The sequence below is a fragment of the Hemicordylus capensis genome, chromosome 2, assembly GCF_027244095.1.
Source record: "Hemicordylus capensis ecotype Gifberg chromosome 2, rHemCap1.1.pri, whole genome shotgun sequence".
Lineage (NCBI taxonomy): Eukaryota > Metazoa > Chordata > Lepidosauria > Squamata > Cordylidae > Hemicordylus > Hemicordylus capensis.
This window is the reverse complement of record NC_069658.1, coordinates 426,934,758-426,956,518: the sequence shown is the minus strand read 5'-3', so window position 1 is coordinate 426,956,518 and position 21,761 is coordinate 426,934,758. Positions and strand designations below refer to the sequence as shown.

At 41.8% G+C, this 21,761-nt stretch overlaps 1 protein-coding gene across 1 annotated transcript; it reads left to right on the top strand.

The window, feature by feature from the left end:
* Positions 1-808: 808 nt before the first annotated feature.
* On the top strand, positions 809-21,576 carry PTGES3 (prostaglandin E synthase 3). The gene is made up of 8 exons (XM_053297495.1): positions 809-1,093; positions 13,902-14,015; positions 14,112-14,181; positions 15,646-15,744; positions 18,182-18,271; positions 18,419-18,481; positions 18,925-18,949; positions 20,417-21,576. Coding segments are annotated over exons 1-8 (483 nt in total). The 5' UTR covers positions 809-1,091; the 3' UTR covers positions 20,437-21,576.
* The last annotated feature ends 185 nt before the right edge of the window (positions 21,577-21,761 follow it).

The following is a 21,761-nucleotide window of genomic DNA, read 5'->3' as shown; positions in this document are numbered from 1 at the left end:
TTTACTTTGCTTTACTCGAAGACATATCAAAGGCATGAAGGTATACATGGGAGAATTGCTTTTCATTTAATCACTTTTCAGGAGACATAACACACTTTTTCAATGAGCTGTAAGGGTACCAACAAATTTGTCCACGTGTGTATCTGCAAAGTGTTTGTATGTTCTTTGCAAGCTTAGAATGGAGCGAAGATTCTAAAGAGCATTCGTGCACATGCATACAGAATTATCAGAGAGTATTTCCTGGATTCATAGACTTACACAGTACGAGACTGGTTTTGTGTTAGGTGCCAAAAGCCGTTTCTTGAGCAGTTGGATCCTATCCTATGCATGTTTACTCAAAAGGGTCCTGGGTCACTGTGTTCAATGGGTCTTACCCAGGTATATGTGCGGCTTAATTTACAATTGGCAAAGCAGCTGCGGCCTAACCTCCAACTGGCAAGGGTAAAGTAACTATCGTGCAGTCATGTCCTAAGGCGCATGCGCTTCAGTGTAGCTGGACGCTTTGAAAGTCTAGAGCGAGCGAGAACGTGCGCGAAAGAACAATGCGCATGCGTTATCCCGTGGGCTGAGCTAGCGGGTGGTGGTTAGAAAAGGCGGAGAAAAGTACAAAGATTCGAGAGAGCGAAAGAACGTGCGCGAAAGGGAGTTGTGCGCACGCGCGCTGGGAACCAGGAGGGGGAAAGGGAAAATGACGCATGCGCAGCCGCACAAGCTCCAGCAGCTGTGGTAGGCGCGCCGTTGAAGACGGCAAAGCGGTAAGGGTGGCGGCGAGTGGCGCGCATGCGCCTTTCTAGCGTTTGGCTGGAAGGAGGTGTCGGTGAAGGCCAGTGGAGGGGGGGGGGGATTTTGCTGCGTCACCAGCCGCTTGGAAGCCGCCGTTGCTGGAGCGAGCGAGAGAGCGCGCGCGTGGTGCCTTGTGGGTAACAGGCCTGAGCCTTTGAGCCCTGAGAAGGAGCCGCCGTTGCTGCCGCGTCCTTCCCAAGAGTCTTCTGGTCCCGCATTCATTTTCCTGGCCGAGCCCTTTGGAGAGCGAGCGAGCGAGCGAGCGAAGAGAGTGCGAGTCGAAGCCGCCGCCGCTAACGCCATTCGCCATGTGAGTGAGGCGGGGTCAGCGGTTGGGCCCCGGGAGAGGTTGAAAAGGAGAGCTGGGTGTTAAATTTAGAGTGGGCGGCCCGAAAGATATCTTTTTCCCACCCATCTCCCCGCTCAGGAAATAGTTCTGGCGGGAGGGGCGAGAAATACGGCATGCCTGTTCTTCAGGAAGGGGGGTTATTGGGAGAGTGAGGTTAATGGAGCCTGGGCGTGGGGCTTAAATTTCTGCCTTGGCAGCTCTGATTCAATGTCACAGCTTAAGTCCTAGGATTTATGAAGAGAGGCGCCTCTGAGCAGGTACAGAGTGCATTTTCTTCACTACTAAGTAACTGCACAAAGCCGCCATCCCCACCCGGACATGCATAAGCGATTATGGGAGAAGGCTTCCCAGATCAGAGGGTGTCGTGTCTAGACGGGTTTGGGCCATGACATCTTTTCTTCTTCTTCTAGTAATTGAGGACTGCATAAATGGCGCCTAATAAGCCTAGAATGAGCAAATTAAACGTGCTTGAAAGGGATGAATTGGGGCATGTGGTTTGGCTGTATTGTAATCTAGAGTTAGAGGAGTAGAGAACGTGCGAGATCTTGCTGGAGGAAAACTACTGGCTATCTTGGGTGGGTATGAGGAAGAGAGCTGGAAACCCTTCTTTGATTAAGGAGACCTTTTCTATGGCTTTAGGGGCTCTTGGAGTGGGGGAAGGGCAGGAGAGGGAAAATGAAAGCTACAAGATCTGTGAGGAAGAGGAAATGGTACAGTAGTTGAGGTTGAGAGCTAAATGAAATAGTGCTTTATGGGGATTGGCTGGAAGGTTATAATCTTTCTAAACTATACTGGCCAGGAATAAAATCAGAATGCCTGTATCTGAGGGGCAAGCATGGGTGAGTAGTGGGCAGGACGCATTGGCTTGTGAAAGGAAGCAAAATAACATGCCTGTACAAATGAGGGGAGAGAAATTTAACTTGAGTAGTGAAAGTGTGAGGGCAAATCCAGTTACAACTTGGCAAGAGTTCATGCTGGGCTTAAGAACAACAAAGTGAGTTGGTAGAGCAGTGTAAACCAAATGGATACCTTTCTTTATCAGTAAGATGTGCTGGATTTGTAATCATGCAGGCATCTAAAAGATGGCTTCCAGTGTTAATGACTGCTACCACCATAACAGTAATGTAGTTAATAATCTTATAGTAAGGATTGGATCCTGTATTTCAAGGGCAAGGAAAAAGCAATCAGTTCACTTATGGGAACACATGTGACCTTTTTTTGCTTTTTCAGAAGTATCTACAGAAGTCTGGAGGGCTTGCAAGCATAGGATCCCTTAATGTCTTTAGACTGTGTAATAATTTCCATTTTATCAAGGTGGAATTGTCATAAGCATCTGTCATCAGAGGTGCACCTAGGTAATTTTGGAGCCTGGACCTAAAGGCCTTTTGGGTGTCTGCTGCTGCAGAATAAGCTACAGTGCACTCTATTTTTACACCAGAACATGCTCAGGGAAAGCTGGAAACTTTTTATGTGTATATTTGGAAGAAATTCTGAATAGAATACTTCCCATGGGCCTGGAGATAACACATTTTGCATGGACAGTCTTGCCACTTCAACTAGCTGAATGCACTGCACTCCTCCACCACCAGCACAGTTACCTGGTGGTGGTTCTCTGTTGGTCTCTGTGTGTGTGTGTGTGTGTGTGTGTGTGTGTGTACACACGGTGGCAAGCAAGGGAGACCCATCCTGGCTGGCTTGTTGCAGGCTATTGTCTGGCTCTGCTGTTTGCCTCTCCACTCATGCCTGTAGTCACCACTTGGAGGGTGGGGGGATAGAGTGTGTGTATCTCTGTGTGTCTGTCTCACTCTCTGAGGCTGTTTCTCAGAGTCGGAGGAGTTCCCTCAGCAGCTTCCGGTTGCACTGCCTTGCATGGTGCATGCAGGAGTTCACTGACAGAGCAGGTGCAGGCAGATTGCACAGGTCCAGCTCCTCTTGGCCCTCAGCACCCCCACCACACAGCAGGAGATGGGGCTGGCAGGCCACACCGGCGGGCTGCAAGCCTGTGGTGGGCTGCTGTGGGACACCTGGCAGCAGCGCAGTACAGGCTGGTGGTGCAGCCACCACGGGGACATGTATGAGGCTCCTGGGTAGTGGAGGACCAGACTTCAGACTGGAAGTCCAGCTCAAAGGGTGCCACTGTCTTTGCCATTCAGACTTATTAATGGCAAATTTCTCCTTTCCCTAAAAATGGTGAGTATTTCTTACTTCAGCTGTTAGGCTCTTTCCAGTGTGGAGAGAGGTTTTTGTGTTAGTTCTGGAGTAACAAACTTGGGTCTAGACAAGGGATTCTCAAACTACAGTGGGGTGTTTTTGGGCACAAAACAGTTGGACAGCACAGAGTTTTGGAGGAGAGTAAGAGCTTCGGGGAAGTGACACTTTCCTCCCACCAGCAGCCATGACACAGTGGTATGAAGCCTCCAACAGAGGATCCTTACTGATCCATGTTGGAAGCCCACAGATCTTTCTACACAGCATTAAGCTGCATTCACACAACTTGACATGTTTACCTGTAGATGAGATTGTTGATATTGGATTGGGGAGCTCAGAAGGTAAATTGAGAAGGAAGGTTCCAAGTTCAAAAAGCTTGAGAGAAATTGTTGTCTAGGTAAAATCAGATAGCAATTAAAGATGAAGAAATAGGCAGAAACTTGTGAATGGTAGAAAATGCTGTCAGTTTGCGCTGTAAATTTAGCCATTCTTACAGTTTAACGGATCAGTCTTGAAGCAGCATTGATGTATCTGGATGAACCAGAAGCCTGATGATATTTTGGCTCTGGTACAGGCTTGTTGACCTTGACAAATCTCTGCTAACTTTCTCTCTGGAGTAAAAATGTTCATTCAAGAAATGTTGGCTCTGTTCACCAGCCAGACAAAACATTTTTACTTGTCGAGCTATGTTGGTACATTACATATCAGGATTTTTTTTTGCTCGTTGGACATCATTTTTCACTCGTCACAGACAAGTAGACTGGTGAATTTCCTGAGTCCTGGAGATGTTTAAATGTTTTGTCTGAAAGCAAGACACTGTAGTGACTAGACTAAGCGGCCTTGTTAATGGTGCCTTGGTTCATACATAATAGCCAAACATGGTTTGAGACTTGCATGCTTTCCCCTTGCCCCTCTTCTCAAGTCTGTGGCTTACTGTTGCATTTGTCTTTTACAGACTATATTTTGTGCAAACTATAGTGTGCCTGCAAATTAGAATTGGAAGCCATCGTGGGTTATAGTTCTGACTTGTAGGAAGACAATGGCTTGACCAAACCAGGAAAAGAGGAATGGAACTGGAGTAAATTGGGAGGGGGGAGGACAAGGCTCAAGTATGAATGGCCAAATCACTTGCTACTATGTGCCAACTAGGCCATTGCTTGCCCATCAGCAAATGTTTAACTTAATTTGTTCAACCATCAAACAGTAAATGTCACAACATATGCAGAAATGTTGCTTTCTGCTTTTTGTTAGCTAAATGAAGCTGTAATTGGTAATCTTTATCTACAGTAAATTCATATGATGAATTGGATTTAGGGCTGGCCCCAAAATCTTCATATGAAGTAGAGTTATCCCTGGTCCTTCTATTTTCTCTCTGAATGTATTGAGCAACTAGCCGTTCTAGAGAGGTCAGTCTTCTCCAATGACTGATGTTGATCAAAATCACCAATACCCTCGTGTCGGACCTATATATGGATCCAGAGTCCTTCACAGAAAGGAAAGGCAATCTTTAGCTGCTGCTGCCGCCACATAGTGCTGTCTCAAATACTTGTGCTGAGCAGCAGTCTGAAAATAGGATTCTCCCCCAAGCTTGCACGTGCTAATGACAATAAGAATACGTTATTTGTCTACAAAATAATACCCAAAGCTAACAGTGTACATGTTCAGGAAATGCAGTGTTAGTAAGCAAGTTGACCTGTAGAGATCCAACATAGGTCTGGTTCAGACATCTGCATTCTGGATCAAATGGAGTGTTCCGTGTGCTCTCATGCCCTGTCACCTTTCCTATTCCCCGCCCCCTTATGGTTTGCTGTAATATGTATCTGAATTGGAACTCACTTCAGTTAGTGCCAACCAGGATTACCTCTATATCATTGTTTGAAATGGGTTAGCATGGTTTGGGGCAATCCTAACTTAGTACTAACTCTGATTCAGGCATAAATGTATAGCAAACCAAGAGAAAGATTGAATGCACACATTAGTGGCATAATCCCTTCACTGTGGTTTGGAGATTGGGAAATGTGGTGTTTGAGCCATTGACCTAATATTAATGAGCTATAAAGTTCTCTAACTTAAGTATAAATCGGTTGTAGATATTACAGACATCTAACTGGGAGAACTGGAACACAGACACTAAATGCAAAAACCTAACATGAAATTATTGAATGTAAAGGAATTGGGTGACAGTTGTAGGGGAAGGGAACTTTGTATGTGTGTCCATGTGTGTCTGCATGCATGATGCATGCATGTCTAGAATACTTGTTCTGAGCAGCAGTCTGAAAATAGGATTCTCCTCTGCATCTCCTCTGCATGCATGATTAACTTTAAAAGACAGTTTTGCAAAGTTCTATTACACTGTAGTGCAACCAAGAATCTGGTGCACCAACATGTGGTGGTGATGGGCAATGGAAATTGGCTCTTAATGGCTCCTGTTCACATCCATGTCACAAACTAAACTGACTACAGACAACAAGGCTATTGGGAGAAGGGCAAAAATTGCCTCCCCCACTCCCCAACAAATAGGGGTAACCTTAGTCCCCACCCCAGTGCTGTCCTTGAATGCAGCCTTCTGCTTTCTTTCATATAAGTAAATGACTGCCATTCATTTCTTCAGGGGAAAGGTAACACATTTTATTTGAGGGTGTGATTGTGGTATAGACAAAACTTGCCCCCTGCTCCTGAGAGTGAGTAGCCCAGCCTCTAAGAGGGAGCCTATTTGGAGAGGGAGGGTGGCTCTTTGTACACAGAAAATATAGACCTAGCTTAGATCATGAATGAACTATAGTGTGCCTCAGATTCCTGTTCTTTCCTCCTCTTCTCTGGGTACAGAATATACCATCTCCTGTTACAGAAATAAACCACAGTTTTCCTAACATTGGTTAGTTCCAAAAAACCAGGATCTGAAACCAGGGATCCCTGCAATAGATACACACTATCTCTGCTCCTCATCCCTCATAACAACTGATGTCTTGTTATCAACCAGTCTCGCTAATCTTCATACTGCCCCTGATTGATTTTAGTTTGAAACTCAAAGTGAAGGATTGCTCAGAACCACCACCACCCAACCTAGATTTGCCAGAACCATAGTATTGCTCAGTCCTTTTTGGAAATAGGCATGTCTAGCAAGTTCCCCTAGCAGAAAATAGTCGGCACATGAAGGTAGTGGAATAGGCAGTTCTAAGTGCACAGAAGGTTGAGATCTGGTTTCAGCTCTTAGCTACAAAAGCATTCTCCTGGCAAAAATCTGTTAACCATACTAAAGGAGGATGTGTTTTTTGAGGGAAGGCTTCCATGTGGGCTCACGATACTCCACTTTACTATTGTGAACATTGTGAGTTGAATGAAACTCTGAGGTATTGGAAGAGTATGGTTATGAGTAGAGCGAATTTTGGGTGCAAGTACAAATACATTTGATTTCATGTGTGCAACTAAAGTGGTTGAATGGCTTGTTTGATGTATAGTTTCTATCCCATGCACTTAGAGCAACTTACTGCTTTTTTCCTCAGTAATAATAATCCTGTCCCAAGGGACTCACAGTTTAAAAACAAATTAATGGGGGGGGGTTGGCGGGGGGGGAATAAAAAAAACGTCAAATGAAATCCAGATATTTTTATAAACACAATATATTTAAAAGCGAGGGAGCTTGGTCCCGTGTGGTGTGGTGGTGTGTCTCTAGCTCTGCCCAGGAGGTAAGTAGGTGTTAACTCACAGGGCCTGGAATGCTCTTCCCCTCCAGCAGCAGCAGCACCTGCCAATGGTGACTGTTGGTCCTGCAGAGTGAGCTGGACTGAGTGGTGAGCAGATCTCAGTCCTAGGTGTGATGGAGTTTCTGAGACGCTGCCCAGGAGGTAAGTAGATGTACATTGTGTAATTTTATTATATCTATATCCCATTTTTCATCCAGGATTTGCTCTCAAAGCAGCTTATCTTCATACTAATTATACCTTTGTGTTAGGATCCACACAAAGGTATAATTATATTACAGACACATGGGAGTATGTGTGGCAGTCTCTTCTGGTCTCCAACAGTTGATGACATAGTCCAAGTTCTAGAACAGGGGTTCTCAATCCTTGGTTCCCCAATGGTGTTGGTCTACAACTACCCCCCCCCCAGCCACAATAACCCCTGTTCTAGAATTTTTCCTCCAGAAACAGAATGCAGAAGGAGCTGTAGATGGGGATTTCCCCAAAAATCTTCCCATGCAAATCTCTACCTCATTACTTTTCTAAAAAAAAATTATTATAAAAATTTTTCCTGATACCCTAAATAGGTTGTGATCTGATCTGGCATGCTATTTGACCTACTTATGTAGTAAAAAAAAAAACACAAACCCACCACCTTATTTTCCCTCACTGCATTTCAAACACTTTTCAAGTAACCAAGCAGAAATCTTAGAAATGGACCCTGCATCTCTGACTTGGGGTAGAAGGTTTTGGCCCACAGAAGCAGCCCCAATACAGTGTTTGATCAGCAAAAGGTGTGTATATCTCACATCCTATATGTGAGATATAGGATACATAGCTGAATGGCTGGCTGAATGAAGTGAGGAAGGTGTGATTGGGATGTATGCAAAAGGGCATGTGATAGGTAAGTACCAGTGCTTAGTTGCCTCTTGCTTTAAATACAGCAGGCTGGGAACCAGTCCTTCACTCTTCCTGAGGTATAATTGCAGGTTACTTGTCTTTTTAAAAAGGTTTTTGCTTGCCCCGAGACCTTGTGTATATATAAAGGTAAAGTGTGTTTGACTCCTGACACCCACAGAGCCCTGTGGTTTTCTTTTGGTAGAATCCGGGTGGGGGAGAGTTACCATTGCCTCCTATTGCACAGTATGAGATGATGCCTTTCAGCATCTTCCTAGATCGCTGCTGCCCGTGTAGGTGTTTCCCAGTCTGGGAAACATACCAGCGGGGATTCGAACTTTCTGCTTGTTAGTCAAGCATTTCCCCACTATGCCACTTAAGGTGACATATAGAAGATTATAAATCAAAGTGGAACCTACCCCAAACCAAATTAATCCCCCCCCACTTTATCCCAGAGATTCATTCAGATGTAATTTTTAACACTTTATCCCAATGTTAAAAAATATGAAAATTAATATCCCCCTACTTGTGTAATCTTATCTAATACAGGCCCAAAGAGTTCAAAAAATATTTAATAACCATGCTCTGGCTGGGATTGTAGTAGATCTCTAATAAATTAGTTTCATACATATCCATTCATTCATTCATTCATTCACTCACTCAATTTCTATACCACCCTTCCAAAAATGGCTCAGGGTGCTTTACACAGAGAAATAAATAAATAAGATGGATCCATGTCCCCAAAGGGCTCACAATCTAAAAATAAACCTAAGATAGACACCAGCAACAGTCACTGGAGGTACTGTGCTGGGGTAGAGTAGTTATGAAGGACATTATTCTCTATAGACTTTATGTGATTTGCGGGGGGTTGTGGAATTGTTAAGTGGGATTTGGGGGATTGTAGTAGGACATAAGAATTCTTCAAAGGTACTTGAGAGCACAAACCAAAGGCACTCCTATGTAGAGCACATTTTGAATGTTACGAAAGCATGAACCATGGTTGTCAAGTTAGAATCAAAGAACAGCTTACAGACTTCTGCTGCCTGGCTTGCTTGTTAATGGGACTGCTGCTACAGAGTTGTGTTCAGTATCTTCAGTGGACTAACATAACTGCATTTGTGTCCCAACTGAATACTTGAAAGAATCTTCTGTGGTTTTTGAAAGGTCTTCTGGGGAATCCTGAGATTCCTCAATAAGAACATCAGTAATGTTGAACAAGCTTCCTTTTAAAAACTGCTTGTCTGCACACGGCAGGAGAAGATTGGGAACAGCAGATATAAGGGAATGTTGAATATATTCTATGGCACACTTGGTTTGCACAGAGAAAAAGTGGGGCCTGACGACCTTGGCTAGCACTTCAGTGAAGTAATTGTGCTCTTAGCACATGTCCCAGCATCTTCTACAATACACAGGGGTTCCTTGGCAGACAAATAAATGTGGAAAGGGTTCCCTGAAAGCTGACAGCTACTGACAAGAAAAATAACATGAAGCCAGTTATTAGAATTACTAATAACTTGTTTACAATACAATCAATAATGATCGACAATACCTACAGTTTTTATAAATTTGTGATCTCAGTCAGATGACTTCTCAGGAATAACCTACTGTGAATCTGTGTTGTATTAACTCACAATAGTCTCTAAGATCTTTGTCAATAACTTAGTGTGCTTAGGAATTCTAACACATCTGCTGTTTTTAATGCTGAAAATGTTTTCCCCTGAGTATTGTCTGATCACCATCAATTTGGACCAGGCTTTCTAGAGGAGGGTGTCTGCTTTTTTTCCCCCCTTGAGTAAAATGAAAACATATATTTGCACAGCTTATGTCACAGCTTAAAGGCAGAACAACTTGTGTGATGTGCCTCAAATTCTAGTTGAAGATCCTGGGAGATGGGAACAGGTGCATTGCTTGTTCTTGGTGGCTGTTGCTGTAAGCATTTTAAGAATATTGTATCTTGAGCACTTGAAATACAAATAGGCAGAAACCCATTGTAGGCTACTGACCAAGCACTGATCTAGCGTAACAGTATTTTTCCATGTTTTGATTAAAAGCTTTTATGATGACCTTGAGACCATTCTTCTGTTTTTTAAAACTTATTCTGCATAGATCAGTGTAGTTCTGAATGCAGTTATTTGGAATAAGAACAGATGAAATACTAGAATACAAATACTGATCAGACCTGTATAAATTCTGTTTTTCTCATTTCTGGGTGAACTTCTTAAATGTATTTGTCAGCTAAAACAGAATGTAGAGGACTTGGCTTTGAACCAAAATTGTGATTCTTATAGCCAAGCTTTGAGTTAAAGTTGACTTTTACAACATGCCAGTTCTAGATCATAGTATTCTATCATTGAGAAACTAGAGTGGAAATCTATTTTCAGACTTCTGCAAATTTAGAACTGAGCAAACGTGTATTTTTTCAAACAGTGGAGAGACTCGTGTGAATGACAGCTTTTTGGAGTAACAAACCCCTGAACCAGGTTTTCTTTTGAAATTTCCATTGAGTTGCTCAAACAGTACCCGAATATAGTGGTCCTGAAAATTTGAAATCCTCCCATTATCTCTGAAACTGGAGCCATGTTTTTCTATCTGGCAGACACTCTCATAGATGGAATGCACTGCAATAAATAATTTTGGATGAGAGATGCTTGAGACAGGTCAGAACCCTCCAATTAGAGGAACATTGGTTCAGCTTTTATAGCAAGATTGAGATTTTTAAAAGCCTGTCCTTGTGGCTCAAGGTGCAGTATACTAGGTGCAGTATACAATTCTGATTAAAATCATTAAAAGTAGTAGTAATGGGACAGGATATATGCTGCTTTCTAATACTCACTACTTTATTGCTGCAGTTGCTTTGCCCTTGTTTATATGAGGGCCATGGCAACAAAAGTTGACATTGCTGTGGTCTCAACACACACAGTTCTGTTCAACAAAGCTTGTTGTTACAATGTGAACTTGCGAAGCTGTATTCTTGTGTTCTTTTTTGGATGTTCAGAATATGTACTACTTTACAGCTATAATTAATATTTCCTGGTTTATAAAAATTCTGAATCCCATGTGAGTGCCTTAGCTGAAGTTAGTTACTACCATGCTTGTTATCTGAAAGCACTTGTGCAGAAGTGCATCTTATGAGAGCTGGTGCCTTCACACTGGGATAGTTTGTGTGGCTGCCATGCTTTTCTTTATTGTGGCATCCTATAAAGTGGGTGCCACACTGTGAATTGCAGCAACATCAACATGGAGGGCCAGCTCTCCCAAGTGGTGCCTCAACATGAATTCTGTCATGCTGCAAACTCCATGACATCCATAACATGCTACTGAAATGCTTGCATAGGGCCTGCTTGTATGAATTGTATGTGTTTTTCTTGACTAGGAAGCTCCTAGTGTGCTTGATAAGGTTAAGATGGAAACTTATCCAAGTGATATGAAATAGTGATGGTGAACTCTCCCCCATCAGTCTCTGAATTGAGCTCAGAAAAACCAAATGGATTCCTTCAAATTCAGAAAATAGCTTGCTCATTCTGAACTCGATTAATAGCCTGTTTTGTGTCCTGAATTCCCAACACTATATACATTGGTGCTGGGAGCTGGCGTCATCCCCATGGGTTGTTGGGGTTAAGTTCTTATGAAGACAGTATGCCCTCAATCAAAGTTGGTGTGAGGATAGTAATTTTAAAAAAATATAAATTGGGAACTTCTGTGCAATCTTTAATAGCAAATTGGATGACCATCTAATCTAACAAACCAAATCAGTGCCCCAAAATGTACTTCCTCCTCTGAGAATCCAGATCATTAATGTGTTAGAAGTTTGAAGCTGATTATTCTGTTGGTGGCATCCAAACGTTCAAATAAATGCTCCTCTAGGAGGAGTTGCTGAACCATTAAACACAGCCCCTGTTTGAAGTGCTCAATATTTCCTAACACTCTGGTTTGGAAACTTAAAAGATGAAATGGAGGGTGCTAATGAAGTTACAAAATGAAAAGGCCATGTTGATTTGCTTGTGATTAAGAGCTACATTTGAAATATATAGGGCCAGAACGGATTATACAGAGCCTAGCACACATGATTATGAAGAGGATGCACTGAGAGTGTGCCTGTTGGCATGTCTCTGATGGATGTTCCAATGCCCTCCTGGTATGTCCCGTTTTTGTGTGGCGGGACTATTAATCTGCACGGCCTAAACATCTACATGTGGTCTAGATACTTGTTTACGCATGTTCCAGATACTTGTTTAAAGTGGCTGTTCCAATGAGCAGCCCCACTGCACCCTGTGATAAAAGGATGCATCAGGAGGGTGTCGGCACATCCACGGTTGCTTAGGCCTGTCCCCTTCAAATTGTGCGTGCTGGGCTCCATATAACCTCCATGACCCGTAGTCTTTGTTGCTTAGTGACTTATAGGGATATGCAAACAGGTTCGAATTTGAACCTGTTCAACATCAAACAGGCCCGGTTTGATACTGAACCACCCTCGAAACGAACTGGCCCCTGTCCGACCCAATCTCAGACCAAACAACCCCTGTTTCGCGTTCAGGTATTTAAAAAACTTTTTTACTGTAATAAAACTCACTGCTTCCCACTCCAGGGGCTTCTCTGTGGCTGCGTGTGTCCCCAGACATTCCCCCTCTGCCTGCTGGCCTCTGGTTTTTCACAAATATGCCTGTGCCATGCAGAGGCCCATTGAGCATCCACAGCAGCCTCCAAAATGACTGCCGCCATGGAGGACAGGCCCGGAACAGGCCAAAAACTTCCCAAACCAGGCGTATTTGTGGAAAACGAGGCGAGCGGAAGGGGAACCTCTGGAGATGGTGAGTTTTATTACAGTTTTTAAAAGTTTAATTGAACCCCGAACAGGGGGTTGATCAGGGCTGAACCAAACAACCCAGTTTTTGTGCAACATCCCTAACTGTTGCTTTGTTCAGATGTCCACCACATCTTTATCTGAATACTACTAATCTTGACCCCACTTCAATCTTTTTGAACTTCTAATACTTTTGGTTAAAGTTTCAACAATACAGTGGACTATTGATGCCATCTACATGGTGGGCAAGGAAATGCTTAAAAAATACATGACTGTTATCTAGGATGTAATTATGCTTTCCATTTTAACTATTGAACTGAATCAAATGGCACACATTGCTCAGCTGTCATATAGGACAACCTGCTGAATTTAAGACTGCCAGCAAAATACTGTTCAGTGTTTCCATCAGGTGTGTCTGCATTTCAAGTCTAGTACCCATGTTCTCTCTAATTTTGTTCATCTGTTTGCAGGATGAGTTTTGTTCTGGGCACCAGTATCAAGGCAGTTTGTGTGCACATGCATTCAGAATGGGGCCCTCTTGATTCAAACAGAGCGGTGTCTAAAATTAACTGAGCAGACATCAAAAACCGTGTGAGCACGCACACACGCCTTAGAGGGAACACTGTCTAGTACTTTAGTTGCTAATCATAAAACACATACTTCTCACTGGGAAGCTACTTAACATTCCTAGATGCAGGCATAATGCAAGGCTTAGTCACTATGTTACACCTGCATGAGTAACATAGTGGCTAAGAAACTGATCTGCAAAAAAGGATTTCCCTGCTTCAAAACTCATCTGTGCCATGGGCTCATTAGATAAGCCATTCCCTCTCAATCCCAGCTTCAATATGGGGATACTTTACAGGGTTGCTATAAGAATGTGAAGAGAGCATGTGAAGTGTTTTGCACTCCAGAACTATACAGATGCCTACTATTATTATTGGACTTGTAGGTGTGTACAATTTTTAAAGCCCTGTGAATGCTCTTGCAAGCTTGCTGTGCTTTAGATAAAAAAAATATGCAACAAATAAGGGAAGCTAATTGGAAAAGTATAATGGCAGCAACGATGGTAGTGAAAAAAGGGTATCTTACCCTTTGCACACAGTTTGAGTCATTTGTTTTGTATTGAAATGCTAAATGAATAGTTAACATTTTTGACATTGTTCTCAAATGATCTTTCCAGGCAGCCTGCTTCTGCAAAGTGGTATGACCGAAGGGACTATGTCTTTATTGAATTTTGTGTTGAAGACAGTAAAGATGTTAACATAAATTTTGAGAAATCCAAACTTACATTCAGGTAAATGAAATATAGATCACATTTTGTTTGGTTAAACAGACTTGTATTCTTTTGAGACAACATTAAGAATAAATATTTGTTCTTGTTTTCCTACAGTTGTCTTGGAGGAAATGATAACTTCAAACATTTAAATGAAGTTGATCTTTATAATTCTATTGATCCAAATGTAAGTAATCTTACTCTTTCAATTGCATGCTAAATTCTAGCATGTCAAAAAAGCACTAAGCTGTATTAAGCATAATTTGTTAATGAGGCCAACTCTTAGCACCACATAGGAACTGATCAAAATGCAGTAGTTATTGGATTATATTGAGAAGCATATGGTGGTGCTAGAAAGCTAAATATAGCTAGAAATGCTCAATATTTGTACCAGTGGATAGAAACACTTAATTGTGTTCGTGCAGTGACTGAATTTACAACTACAGTGGTCCCTCGACTTACGAACTACTCGACATAAGTATTTTTCGAGTTACAAACGGCAGTTTTAGATCCGGTTTCAGATGCGGTTTTTTCGACTTACAAATTTTTAGATGGGGTTTCCTCGACTTACGAATTTTACATGCGGTTTCCTTGACTTGCCTGCCTGTTTACTGCCTGTTTATTCTTGAAAAGAAATGTTCCTGTGCAGTTTGCAAGCCTTACTGGGGGTCTGGGTCTTTTTTCTAGGCTCCGGAACGCATTAATCCGTTCCCAATGCATTCCTATGGGAAACCGCTTTTCGACTTACGAACTTTTCGACTTACAAATGTGCATTCGGAACGGATTAATTTCGTAAGTAGAGGGACCACTGTAGTAAGTTACTTGATTACACATGTTTATCAATATAATTCCAAAAATAAATTGGTATTTGCCATTAAAGAGCAGTATAAGGCGGCTTGGGGGTGGTTGTTGTTGTTTTGCATAGCTGCCTAACTTCTGTTCCTGGTAGTCTTCAAAGCATTTCAGCTTTTTAAAAAAGCTGCATCATCCACTCATTTATGTTTTATCCCACTTTTTTATTTAAGTCCTCAACAATTACATAAAACTTTGATTTCTGCTTCTTCCATCACTTACATCTCTGATGGAGCGGGGCTGGCTCGCTGCAGGTGAAATGTCTGCAGAAGGACGCAGCTCTCTTTACACCTGCTTCAGTGTGTCCTTTCCCCTGTCCCCTAATTAACTTGGGCTAAGAAAGCAAGATTGCATTGCTCTTAATATTTACAGGTTTTTGATCTTATGTTTAGATCATCAGGGAGCGGAGGATTTTTGACACTGAGTGTCACTGACTAACATCTTCTAAGGAGTTAATATAGGCAGCCAATGTCAAGGTTCATTGGATGACTACCACTGCAGTAACTCTAGGCTCCTGTATACAGACGAAGCTTAGTTCTTTCAAAAATAAGAGGTGATGGTACTAGTTCATATTGCAAGCATCAGTCCATATGATTGAATGCTCCTCCACACGAAAACAAATCTCACAGAGAAAATCTCAGCATGTGAGCAAGAAGGCTGAACCCTTCTTCCTGCCATTTAGTTTGTTGTATGCTCCTACTTGTAGCTAAGTGGTGTAGCCTAGACACAGGCCAACCACTTCATTTGCTCTTTGTAAATGTGTGTCTACTGTGTTAAAATATCTCTTCTAACTCTTCAGGAATCCAAGCATAAAAGAACAGACAGATCTGTCTTATGTTGTTTACGAAAAGGAGAATCTGGGCAGTCATGGCCACGGTTAACAAAAGAGAGGGCAAAGGTATACCTAGTTGTTTAATTCTAATCAGTATTCTCAAACTTGACAGTATTCTCAAGCTTTTTGAAGTTTAAGTTTTCTCGGGTCCCCAGCCCAAGACCAACCGTTTGTTCAGCACACATGCATGCAAAGATTCTCAAACATTCACATGCATACAGTCTGCTGCTATGTAAGGACTTGGAGCACTTACCCAACATTGACATTGGAAGAGAAACCAAAGTTGGGGAATTGCACTGCAATATTTTATTATATCTCCAACTCCTAACAGAATTCGACCCAGCCAAGAACTTTGTAGTGCTGCTTAGTGTGAAAGGGAGGAGATTCAGAAAGAAGAAAAATGAACTTTTCCTACCCTCGAAACTTTCCGTTGTGCTGTAAAGTGCTAATTAACTCCGATTTGGTGGTTCAAACAATAAACAATTTCTTCCTATATATTAGTTTCTGGAGGGTGGGGAAAATGCCCCTTTCCTCCCTCCTGAAATATTTTTAAATATTACATGGAGGAGACTGGAGAGCCTTTTAGTTTCATAACTTGCACACATTTCTTAATACTCCCCTACTATAAACTATTTGGAGCTCAAGCAGGCCAGTTTCTCATTTCCTCTTTCCACCTGATACCTTCAGTATTCTGAAAGCCTTGGAAGCCTGGTCCTTGTTGTGTGGGTGGGGAATTACAAATTAACATGGGTATATGGGGAGTCCCTGAACTACACAGAAACTATCATCTTATTTAAACATCTTCTTTCATTTAGCTTCTAAACATGTAGACACCAGGCTACCAAAGTTTAGTGTTCAAGGGAACAACTTAAGAAATATTGATGATGATGATGATGATGATGATGACGGCAGAAAAAGACCAAAATAATCCCAGTGGTAATTGGCACCCTAGGTGCAATTCCAAAACAACTTGAAGAGCATCTCAACACCATAGGGGCCACAGAAATCACCATCAGCCAATTACAAAAAGCAACTTTACTGGGAACAGCCTATATCCTGCGACGATATCTATAACAACAGCAACAACACTGATAATACAATTCAGCCATCCCAGGTCCCTTGGGAAGGACTCAATGTCTGGATAAAACAAACCAGTCAATAACACCTGTCTGACTGTGTAAACAAGAAATAATAATGATGATAATAAAAAATTTATACCACCCACCCAAAAGGCTCAGGGCAGTTTAAATTAAAACACCATTAAAATCAGTTAACAATTAAAACAGAAATTATAAAACTACATAAAATAATAATTAACAATTAAAACATCATAAAACACCAATTAAATAGCCAAAACAATTTTAAAACAAGTTCTTAAAAGCTGAGAAAGCTTGGTTGAAGAGATGTATTTTTAGAAGTTTTTTAAAAATTGCCATAGTTTGGGAGGATCGTGTATCAGCAGGTAGCGCATTCCACAATCTTGGGCAGCAGCTGAGAAGGCCCGTCTCTGTGTAGGCACCAAATGAGTTGGCGGCAACTGAAGATGGACCTCCTCAAGTTACCTCAATGGGTGGTGGGGCACATAGCGAAGAAGATGTTCTCTTACATACCCAGGGCCTAAACAGTTTAGGGCTTTGTAAGTTATAACTAGCACTTTATATTTTGCCCTGAAACCTATTGTCAGCCAGTGTAGCTCCATCAACAGAGGAGTAATGTGGTCTCTCCGAGATGACCCAGAGACCAACATGGCTGCCGCGTTCTGAACCAACTGGAGTTTCCGGACTACATACAAAGGCAGCCCCACATAGAGCGCATTACAGAAGTCAATTCTTGAGGTTACCAACAAATGTACCACTGTTTTGAGGTCATTGATTTCGAGAAACGGGCGGGCGCATCTGGCGTATCAGCCAGAGCTGATAGAAAGCACCCCTGACCACTGCCTCAAACTGAGAAACCAGGGAGAGGTGTGAATCCAGAAGTACTCCCAGACTGCGAACCTGTTCCTTTTGTGGAAGTGTGTCCCCGTCTAGAACAGGTAGATCAAAATCGTCTCTCGAGTTCTGACCCCGCATAATAAGTACCTCCGTCTTGTCTGGATTCAGCTTCAGTTTATTCTCCTTCATCCAGCCCATTACTGCTTCCAGGCAGGCATTTAGGGAGGATATGCCATCTCCTGAAGAGGTTGGCATGGATAAATAGATCTGGGTGTCATCAGCATACTGGTAACACCCAGCTCCAAATCCCCTGATGATCTCTCCCAGCGGTTTCATGTAGATGCTAAAAAGCATTGGAGAAAGTATGGAGCCTTGAGGGACACCATACTATATGAATATCACACCTTCAGATAGGGAAGCTGATTGTACATAAAAGTCATCCCTCTAAGGATGAAAGTCCTCTCTGTAGGTAGAAGATCTTTCCAGCTGAAAGTTTCTAACCTCATGTCTTTATACCCCCCACCAACCCTTCTGTCTGCCTTGCACATTGCTCTGTGTTCATGGAATAGCTGAATTGGCTCAGTGTGGACTTTAACAACTGGAAAGACTGGGAAGATGATTCAGATGAAGATATGTCCAATTTCGATCGCTTTTCTGAAGTAAGTAGGAGATCCAGCAGTTGCTGGTGCTCTGGGATAACTGTACTAACCAGGCATTGAGCTTCACTGCATTGAAGTTTGATTCTGTTGTTTAAGTTCACAACAAAATCAGTGAGTCTGTACTGAAGATTAATCCCTTTAATCTAGATGATGAACAACATGGGGGGTGATGAAGATGTAGATTTGCCAGAAGTAGATGGAGCAGATGATGTGAGTACCTCAAGATCCATGTCATATGTAATGAACTCTTAAGTGTCCTAGCTGTATCTGGTGTCAATACATACTGTGTACTGAAGTTTGCTTCCTCCTCCTGTCATTACAGGAAACCTGAAGGTGTATTTCTGAATCTGAACTTCACATTTGATATGACCATCTAGGAAAACCCATTTATGCAAATCATATTTTTAAAAATCCTGATACCTTGAGCACAGTTGCATATAGATTTTTCACCTTCATTCTCAAATCCTTTGTGTGGTTTAAACTAAATGTAAACTCTTTTATGCTTATCAAAGCAAGAATCCAGCTATGTAGATACACTCCTATATAGATCCTCAAAATAAAGTTCTCAGCTCTTGTGCATTGTGGCTTTAAATCATAATTGATGTGGTTCAGGAGCTGGCTTGTTTGCTAACCTATTATCTTTTTTGCTTTAGGATTCACCAGACAGCGATGATGAAAGTAAGTTAATCAAATTATTGTGCATATACTTGCCCTTTATGTTGGGTAAAATTGGGCAAAACCTTTTTGCAGTTCTCATGAACATTTAGCAAGTTGTGTTAAGTATTGATGCTTCATTCCCATCTGTATCACAAATTGGCATGATTAAAGACTCTCAGTGCCATACCACTTAGGAGTGGAGAATGGAATAATTTTGTCCCCCTTAAGATCATTGTCAGGAGAGAAGCTTTCTTTGCATTTGTTCCCTCTGCATTGCGGTGCATCACAAAATGACTAAAAAGTCCTTAGCTGGTAGGAGGGCATATGTTGCCCTGTTGTGTTAGCTGCATTCTGCCTTTGAAATGGGGTTATAGCCATGTTAGTTTCTGTATTAGGAATGAAGTATCTGAGTTCTTGCTCCTCATAGGCTAGGTGACTGTAGGTTTGTTGCAACTTCACCTATGTGCACAATCTCTGATCTTTATCATCAAGATGGAAGAGAAGTGGTAAAACAAAAACTGAACACCAACACCTGTGTGTTCATCATTATACACTTGCTCTCAAGAATGCAAGATCCCTACTTTATTTTTTCCTGCGGTTGCAGTTATGTTAGTATCTCATCCAAACTCTGCTCCAATTACTGCCACTTTAGTAGAAGATGAAATGCCTGCAGCAGTTGTATTGCCTTGGTGGGGATGGTGGATGAGACATCTGAGAATAAGCCTTAATAGTCCATGTGTGTGATGTCCTGTTGGAGTCCACAGATATTGGTGGCTTCAGATGATCTGTAGTTTGTAGGATCATGAGCATGACTCAAACAAGCACTGAGCCCACATGCACTCTCCCTTTCTCTCCTCCTGCTGCATATCTGGCTGTGAGGAAGGAATCGCTTCTTTCAGATCCTGGTTTGAAGCCACTGTTAAACCACTCCTCCTGGTTTTGGACAATTCATGGAGCAGTCGCTTCACGAGGATTATTGCATCCTAGCTCTGCACTGCATGTGTGGGCTCAGTACTCATTCAGGTCACATTCATGATCCAACCAATGGTGGTTTGGATAAAGCTGGCTGAGTCACTGGCTTAGCAGACTAGCTAGTCTCAGTTTGTGCTTGTCTCCAACCCCCTCATCCAAATTCTCTGGCATGAGGGTGAGGTAGGGATTTCTCTCATTTGTACTGGGATATAGAACAGATGAAAAATAGCAGGAAAAACTCCTGTTTCTTCTCCAAACCTCTGCAAGTGATAACTTGCAGGAGGGGGATGTGTGTTGATAGGTGTCCTCACTAGAACACCAGGAGCAGTAGTTTCTGCAAGTGGATTTGTGAAGGCTGGCATCATTCCCATATTTGTCTGCAGTGGGACTTGTTAAATCTCTGGGGGGGTGGGGGGGACTGTTACTGAGTTAATGCTCTTTTTCTTTAAGTACCCTTGGTGCATTTGTTCTGGTTAATTGGCATACAATATTGAATGTGTGTTTTATTTGTTTCAGAAATGCCAGACCTGGAATAAAAGAAACTGACATCTTTGGGGGTTTAGGGAAAGAACTTCATTACAACATTTCATAATTGAGATAAGAATTCCTGAGTTGATAGCTCTAAAGGCAGAAAATGCATCCTTTAACTCATCTTCAACCTGTTATAAGCAGCTTCACTGATGATTGGTGCGTACATTGTTCAGGGCAGTCTTAAGCTACGTGAGGCAATAATGTTATGCATGAACGTTTTCCAGACTTCCAAAAAGGAAAAAAAGAGAAAAATTGAGGTATAGGCAATCGATACAAAACAGTTGCAATAAAAGGGTTTACAGAGCCTCTTTGCCTCGTCATATTACATTGGGGAAACTCTCAGTATACATGAAGTAGTAAATTTTTGCTTTCCCTCTCACATTGTGGATTGCAAATAACTAAGTTTCAGATTTTATACCTGGAACAGAACTGGCTGAAGCAATGTTTTAATTGGCTTTCAAAATTAAACTGGTAACATGCTGTACCTCTAGGGGTGTCTTCAGGGTATGTTCCACTAATGTTTAATGCTCTTCACTTTGTTGTATTTAATCACTAGTTAGTGTTCAAGATATCCTAGCTAAATCTAGCAACTCCTTAAAACTTAAAATGGGTGAAGCCTGTACATTTGGTTGTCTGATCCTCAAAGCTCTTACATCTCTTAATATGGAGTGGTAAGAGAGCCTGTACGTTGTTGCTTGTCAATCTGTACATTTAGACCAAATTGTATTTGCACTGTTGGTATGAAAGCGAGTGACAAAATGTTAATACACTATTGGATCTTTTTTGGGTTTTTTTGACCAGCTTATGATAAGCCTGAAAACCTCAATTTGTGTTCAAAGCAGTGGGGATTTTTTTAATGTCTACATTATTTCTAATAAACTGTTGAAGACTCCATGGCTGTCAACTGTCTGGCTGGCTGTAACTTCATGTATTCTTACTATTTGTTGGAATGGAATACTTTATTTCTAGTTAGAATAATAGTGTGGGATTATTTCATCTGTTTGAAGGAGGAAAGTTGTAATTCCCAAACAAGCCTTGGAAGAAAAAAAAATAGGATCTGTAAGTTGTGGGTACACTGACAACAGTTTAAAGAAAAAAGTATTGTGATTTGACTAAAATAAAAAAAAGTTTTGTCCTCCTTTAAATCTTTGAGCTTCTGCATTTGACATTTTGATTTCTAAAATGCTTCTTTTAAAAGTCTCAAGCTGAATGTGTGTTGGACACTTGGAGTTCACAGAAGAGTGTTTTGATAGATGCACATCAGAAAGTGTTTCTCTGGTTAATGCCCCAGATACCTTAGATGAACCTCCAGATGTACAAAGCATCCCAT